At 37.5% G+C, this 8,091-nt stretch overlaps 1 protein-coding gene and 1 pseudogene across 1 annotated transcript; both read left to right on the top strand.

The window, feature by feature from the left end:
• Window positions 1-2,176: 2,176 nt before the first annotated feature.
• On the top strand, window positions 2,177-3,312 carry LOC122017141 (protein MKS1-like). The gene is made up of 2 exons (XM_042574674.1): window positions 2,177-2,970; window positions 3,095-3,312. The coding sequence occupies exon 1, from the start codon at window positions 2,234-2,236 to the stop codon at window positions 2,936-2,938; it is 705 nt and encodes a 234-aa protein (XP_042430608.1). The 5' UTR covers window positions 2,177-2,233; the 3' UTR covers window positions 2,939-2,970; window positions 3,095-3,312.
• Window positions 3,313-7,197: 3,885 nt separating this feature from the next.
• Window positions 7,198-7,343, top strand: LOC122018186 (annotated as a pseudogene).
• Window positions 7,344-8,091: the final 748 nt, after the last annotated feature.

Genomic DNA, 8,091 nt, shown 5'->3' with positions numbered 1-8,091 from the left:
TTGATAATGTATGGTAGAGAATTTGATAGACTTTGTATGAGCAAGACGACCAAGAAATTGTCGTAGAACTAGGAATTGACTTTAGATTCTTCAATAGATATATCACAGCTCAATAGGGAGATATTATTTTTCTAGGTAGACTAGGAACCTCCTATTTCCAAATGACTTACAAAACTCAACCCATTACTTTCCATGATGGATGACACCTTCTTGGAAGAAACTTGTTGGATTTTTATAAACAAAATAATTTGATTTTTTATATAAAAAAAACTCCTAATTAGGTTAGTTTGGTTTGCTATATGGTTAAAAATTCATGGATAAATTAGTTTTAGCACATACATTATTGTGACTTTCATTGATGCATTTAGATTTTATTTTGACTTTTGATTTTTTTTATATATTCTTGCATAAGTTTTTTTTTACATCATATATCTAGCTATAACATTATCCAACTATATGATAAATAATTTGTGTGAAATTTCCTTAATTAACAATGCAATGAAGGATATCTTCAACACATGTATCACACCAATCTCATTAACAATCTAATGAAGAATATCTTCATTATATGACACTTGTTCACGCCACTTTAATTATATTCTCATTTCCACATTAATGAACCTTCGCTCATTACTATTTATATCTATGGTGTTAGTCATAAAACTAATATAATAGTTATTATTTAATTAAAACTTCTAACTTGTATACAAGTTGATAAAATTGATTGACCACAGTGTATTTACTGTTGCTAAATCTAGTAAACTTGTCATAATAATGAAGAATTCAACGATAAGAATGCTTCTCGAGAAAGCATTTCATGCAAGAACGTCGCTGTTATATTGTCCTAAATTTCATGAACTATCCATCAGTTTGACCAAGTCCTAGATTTTATTGACTGAAGGTTGACTTTTTCTATATACGGCTGAACTTGGAACTCTTCAACCATCAAATTAAATACTCTCCAATCAACAAGAACAATGACATGTCTTCCCACTCCCTCTCTCTCTTACTGATCCTCTCGAATTAATAATTCCAGATACATCTAAATATATTGTTATTATTAATTAACACCGAATGTAACAAAGTGGGTAGCTTAGTTAGGTTTGACTGGGCAACAAGTGATTAATGTATATTAATATTGATTGAAATTAGAGGGAGATGTTACTTCTTGTAACAGCCCTCCTCCATGGACGAGTTCAACGCTAAGACTACGGCTTGAACTTTTCCTTCTCTGCCATCCTTTTCCTTCGTTACTCGCTCCGTATGCAAATTTTCATTTTGCTTCCACAATTTATACATATGCTTAAATTACTAAAATAGTTATTTAATCTAGCTAATAGGGATGTAAACAAGCCGAGTTGAATCGAGCTTTGAGATGTTCAAACTTATTTGAAGGTAACCAAGTCGAGCCGAGCCGAGCCGAGTCGAGCCGAGCCGAGCCGAGCCGAGCCGAGCCGAGCCGAGCTTAAAATAAACCAAGATTTTGAAATGAGTGTTCAAGTTTAGCTTGGTTTATTTTTTATGAGCTTGAGCTTGTTTGAAATTTGGCTTGAGCTTAGTTCGTTTAGATGTTATCAAACTCTCAATTCAAGCTTGACTTGAGCTTGGTTCGAGCTTGGTTCGTTTAGATGTTATCAAACTCTCAATTCAAGTTTGTTTGATTGTTTGATTGGTTATTGAACTTGATAATTTATTTTTTTTTTTTATTTTATTTTATTATTTATTTAGCATATTGAAAAGAGTTTTATTAATGAAAATGGTTCGTGAACATTGTTCATGAATGTTGTTCACAAACGTTGTTCACGAACGTTAACGACCTAAACACATATATGTTCAAGCTTGTTTGTTTAACTTAACGAGCTGTTTAAGCTTGTTTGTTTAATTAATCTTATGTATATTGAACGAACATAAACAAACTCTTACCAAGATGAACATCAAGCTTGTTCATGAACGCTTGGTTCATTTACAGCCCTAATAGCTAGCGTTTTGAAAATGTTAGAGTCGGATCCAAAGAGCGCAACCTGAGATGGATTCGAGTGTCTACCGTATCTATAGGAGTTTGGAGGTCATTATTTTGATAATTCTAAACTCGTGGGAGTTAAATAAAAATTTGCGCAATCCAAATTTTGTGCACGCCAATATATTCTCCTCTAGATTTTCTCCGAATCCATTTGGGTTTTGTTAGATTCACTCTCTGTTTCTTTTCTCCAAAGTAGAAATAATTCTTTCCGCCATGGATAATTCCGGGGCCGGCGCTGGGGCCGGGCAACAATTCGCACGGCCGCGAGAGCTGCACGGCCCTCGGCCGGCGCCTCTCACTGTGAGGAAGGAGTCCCGCAAGATCAGGAAGCCCCCGGCGGCGCCGCCGCCGCCGCAGCACCGGCAGCCCGTCATCATCTACGCCGTCTCGCCCAAGGTCATCCACACCACCCCCGCCGACTTCATGGCCGTCGTGCAGAGCCTCACCAGCGTCCATGCGGCAGCCGCGGCGCCCTCGTCGTCGTCTTCGCTCGCCGGCGGTGCCACCGCCGGTAACCCCCACGGCAACTGGGGATCGGCTCAATTCTCTCCGGCCGCCCGCTTGGCCGCCTTCGAGAAGGCCGCCACCTCCTCCCCCTCCGCTTCTGCTTCTGCACGAATATTAAATCGCGAAGTAGTCGACGACGTGGTGGTGGAAATCATTCGTTCGCCGGAAGAGCGGAGACTAGGAGGAGGAGGGATCCTGTCGCCGGGGCCTGCGTCCCTGCCGTGGATATCCCCGGTGATGTTTACTCCGACGGCTCTGTTTACGCCGCCGCCGCATCTGCCGCCGCTGCCGCCGTCGATTCAACTCGTGGCGAGTCCTGACGCCAACAATCTATTCTTTTCCAACACCGGGATGATGGTTCCTTCTCCGGCGGCTTATTGGGATCTCTTCAACCATTACACCAACAATTAATTAATATTAATTAACTTATTGCTGCATGCACGGTATGGAGTTCATCAATTGACTCCTTGCGATCTATTCTTTTTGTGGCATATATACAATCAACAAAGATCTATATTTTAGTTTCTACCTACTGATTTAATCATGCATTTCAATTGTTGATGTCAGGGTTATTGAAATTGGATGAGAAGAAAAAGGATTAATTCAAGAGTTCCTCTGTTTGCAAGATGCTCCTCATTGTTACATTAATGAACTCCTTAGATTTTAGAAATTCTAGCGAGTTTAGGCTGGATTACCTAGAGATTTATGAAATATACAGGGAGCTCCTTGTAATTTAGAATGTATGAATATTCTAATAATATGTAAATTCTTAAAGGAATTTAATTAAAAGGGTAAGTATGGCACACTAATTAACTTTACTTCGTCATCTTACTTACTTAACCATCGTTTAATTAATAATGACTTATTTATCTAAGCTTACTTAATTATGAAACTCTAACTCAACATGTAAGATTAAATTGGGGAGTCATAGGAGTACTTTAGCCACCAAAAGGTTATTTATGTTATTGGTACGATAATCTTTATGTGCAGTGGTGAGCTCGTTGACTCATTTAGAGATGACATAACTCTTATGCATTAGTTGAAGTGGTCTTTCAAATTAGTCTTCTCCAACATATAGTCAACAGTCGTTCAGGTTAGTAATCATCAAACTTAGTCGATACATTCCTTCAAACAGTCACACCTCATTAAATTAGTAGAGGATAGGTTGAGATCTTGCATGATAAATTGCCGGCAATGTCAAGAAGAATTTTGTACTTAACTTGCTGCGAAGGGGTTACGTGGAATTGATTAGTTAGCAAGTTCGTAGGGAATTAATGGTTACGTGGGGATGCAAGTTTGTCCTTAATTAACTTGCTGTTAATTTAATCCTAAAGCAACATATAATATATCACTTAATTTTCTAATCATGGTTCAAGTTTATATATAATACTAGACATCACACATATGCGTTCATAATACATGAATATGTATAAATTATATAAAATGAATATTTACTGTCAAATAATTAAATAATATTATTTATTCTATAAAAATTTTAATTTGAAAATAGAGTAGAAATTAGGTTGTTAATCATAACTCAAGTTATGTAGTAAGAATATCTTATATCGTCTAAAAATTAATGAGATAATCGATGAGATACATCATACATGCATGACAGATACGGCTGTGATTTTTCCTTAAGAATCAATAAGAAACAGATGAATTGATATATTGTAACATAAAAAATGATAAGAAAGAGAAAATTATAATAAAAATTGAAAAGGGAGAGAAGAGGAGAGAACGATGATAAGCATTGAGGTGATGAGAAAAAACTACGTAGATAGCACATAGAAATTAAAAAGTTAAAATTACTAATTAAATTTTAAAATTATTTTTAGTATGAAAAATATTAATATAATTTAATTTTATAATTCACTGAATTAATCAATTCATCAATTAAGAGTTGTTTATTAAATGTCATATTCTCAAGTAAATGGTAAAATAGAAAGATAATATAATATAATATAGATAGCTCGTTGAGTTTGTCAAACCACGCGAAAGAACGCAACATCATTCATTGGGTATTTATTTATGAAGTGGTCTCCTGACTTAAAAGCATCATTTAATTATAAACACATTTTCCAACGTGACATATGTTTGCACATCCTCATTAGCACAACCTTACCTTGGGACAGGGATCCTCTAGTTTAGGATCTTTGGATCAATTTTGAATCCTTATATATTCATTAAATGGGTAGACTGTACCTCACTTGTTAAATAGGTGGAGTTCAATTCATCCTATTAATAAACATACAGGACCTCCTCTGATCCAGAAGAATCTGGACCAGAGGATCTGACCTCTTGCCTTGGATACTCATATATGACTAAGTATAAACCGAGCACTCGGAGGCTCGTCTGAACACTCCAATTCACTTTTGACGATCAAAGTGCTCGGGCGGAACTTCGGGCGTCCGATCTCACACTCAGTCCCCTATGAATGTACCAGCTAAAATCTTCCTATATTTTATATATATATATATATATATATATAACTATTTTATTAATAATATGGATTCTTTACCAACTAATTTTGGTCAAATTTAAAATAAAATTATATTAATAGCTTTTTTTCCATTCACATCGAAAAAAATTCTAAGGTTTATTATTAATTTCTACCAACACTGTTTGTGCAAATTGCACTAATAATTTGATTTTGATGTATGACAAATTGTTTAAAGTTAGATGTGTTATTTGTCTAATCTTTCTACCAAGTGTGCAGGAGTTAACTGGTCTAAAGGACCTGACACCAGGCCGAAATCCAGCTAGGTCCGCGGGACTCGATAGCTGGTGTGAAGTGCAGATAGGTCCGTGGGACTTGATATCTGGCGAGAAGTCTGATTAGGTCCACATGACCTGACAACCGATCGAAGTCCAGTTGGGTATGTGGACCTGACAACTAGCGGGAAGACTTGGTGGGTCAAAGGCAAGTCGATTGACTATAGTTGGTAATCGGAGGTAAGCAACACGAGGAGAGATCCATTGAGGACGTGTTCTCGGTTGAGGGAACTATAGGCGTTGGTCCAACTTAGGTCTATTTGGGAAACTTAAGTTAAGACCTTGACTAGATCCTGGTCTCGAGGAAACATAATCTAATTACTGCTCCTATTTTATTAATGTTGTGCTAACTATATTTTGCGGGATAAATATATTTTTATTTGCTTGGACTAACTCCTTTTTTGTAGGAATTCAAAGGTTGAAAAAAAGGAGTCCGGGCGCCAGGGCAGGTGTCGCAGGCAGCTAGGTGGTCCGGGCGTCCGGAGTTGGTCCAAGCGCTCGGACAAGAAAAGTTATCTCGAAGTTGAGTTGGAGTGTGATGACTGGCCAACCCCACATTAACGGTCCAAGCATCCGAAAGGGGTCCAGGCACCTAGAAATGGATAAACTTAACGGATTAAGTTTCGACGAGAGATCGTCATGTCAGCCGCGGTTCAAGCGCCCGGAGGGGTTCCAGGTGCTCGGAATGAGCCTATATAAGGGCATTCGACCAGCAACTTCAAAACATCATATGCTATGACTTTCATTCCTGCGTGGTACTCCAGAAAAGCTTCTACGACACTATAAAGCTCCTCCGACAACTGGCGATCAAGATCTATTTATTTTCTCTATTGTCGGTAACACTTTCTTATAATTCTTGTACTTAAATTTTGTAATTATTAGAATTTTTAGTGGATTACCCAACGAAAGTACTTGACGAGTGCGGACCTTAGAGTAGGAGTCGTCGAAGGCTCCGAACTAAGTAAAAAATACTTGTGTTAGCACTTGATTTTTCTTTCTCCGTATTTTTTTCCCCACCGTGTAACTTGTTTTTAATCGAGATCTTGGACAATCATTATTCACACCCCTCTAGCGACTTTACGATCCTACAAACGCATCAATCAGGAATTTAGAGTTCAAGACTTAGCTGCGGTGTATTATTGAAAATTTTTATCATTAATTAATCAGAGATCTATAGTTCGAGACTCAGCTGTAACGTATTATTAGGAATGTTTCTCATTAATCAATCATGGATCTAGATGTAGGATCGAAACAAAGAACCACAGACTTCCCACGTCCGATCCTCGATCCACCAAGTCTTTCTGCCCCTCTGTCCACCCGACCTACTAGGACTTCCTTGCATAACCGCAACTAGGACTTTCTGTCTGATCCTCTTGATCCGAACATAGGAGCTCCCACTTTCTTTGTTTGAGGTCAATATTGTACCCACATGAGGAGCCCCCACTTTCTTTGTTCGAGGCCAATATTGTACCCACATGACTCAATCATACCATATCTCTTGTACACAGTCGGCGGTTAAACCTTCTGACAGTCTGGGCTCGATATCAATTGTAGAAAAGAATTTAGATATCTCCACAATAATATGATATTGTCCACATTGGACCTAAGCCCTCATGGTTTTGCTCTTGGGCTCTACCCAAAAGGCCTTATGCCAATGGAGATATCTTTCTCTTATAAACTCATGATCTTTCTCATGTGTTTTCAATATAAGACTATATTTGCAATCTTGCAACCCCAACACTAGAGTTCGACTCAACAACAACTTCATATTATTGAGAATTTTTCTCATTAATTAATTAGGAATTTAGAGTCTCTATAGTTCCACATCTTAGAATTGACAACACTGTGAACAGAGAAGGTTTTATAAATACCTTGGGTCGGCGATGTTAAAAAGCATACTTTTCTCAGCTTTTTGGCTAAGGTCAAGTATGATATATTAATTTAATTTTTTATAAGGGTGAATTCGTTACAGTTGCTTGTTGCTGGGATTCTTGAGTGTCTACCTTTCATTACACTATTGCATAGATTTAATGTACCCTTACCTAATTTATGAGCAGTCTTTTGGCTAAGATTAAGTGTAGTCTTATAAAATTTACATGTATTTATGTATTATATTACACACGCAACACATGTGCATGATCACTAGTGTCGCCCTTTAATTACATTATTACATAGGTCTGACGTACCTTTACCCAATTTATAGACGATCTTTTAGCTAAAGATTAAGTTACTTGTTCTTATAAGATTTAGGTGTATTTATATATTATACACAACAGATAGATAGCTATATATATATAAAAGAGAAAGATATTTTTATTGATATAAGATCTTTTGGATAGAGTCCAAAAATAAAATCATAAGGGTTTAGGTTCAAAGTAAATAATTTCATACCACTATGGAGATATCTAAATTCTTTTGACCCTAACAAATGATATCAGAGTCATGGTCCAGACCAGATGTCATGTGGGGTGACCTTGAACGAAGTAACAGGAGGTCCGGAGTAGGTCAGGGTGATCAGATGCTTGCGAGGAAGGCCTGAAGTAGGTCAGAGTAATCAGATGCTCGTGGGGAGACCCAGAGTAGGTTAAAAGTGACAAGATGCTCACAGACAAACTCGGAGTAGGTTAGGGTGACCGAATACTTATGGGAAAGTCCGAAGCAAGTCAGGGTGACCATATGCTCGCGGGGAGATCCGGAGTAGGTTAAAAGTGACCGCATGCTTATGGGGAAAGTCTGGATTATGTCAGAGTGACCAGATACTTGTAGGGAGACCCAAAGCAAATCAAGAG

The sequence above is a fragment of the Zingiber officinale genome, chromosome 8B, assembly GCF_018446385.1.
Source record: "Zingiber officinale cultivar Zhangliang chromosome 8B, Zo_v1.1, whole genome shotgun sequence".
Lineage (NCBI taxonomy): Eukaryota > Viridiplantae > Streptophyta > Magnoliopsida > Zingiberales > Zingiberaceae > Zingiber > Zingiber officinale.
This window is presented reverse-complemented; position numbering and strand designations above follow the sequence as displayed.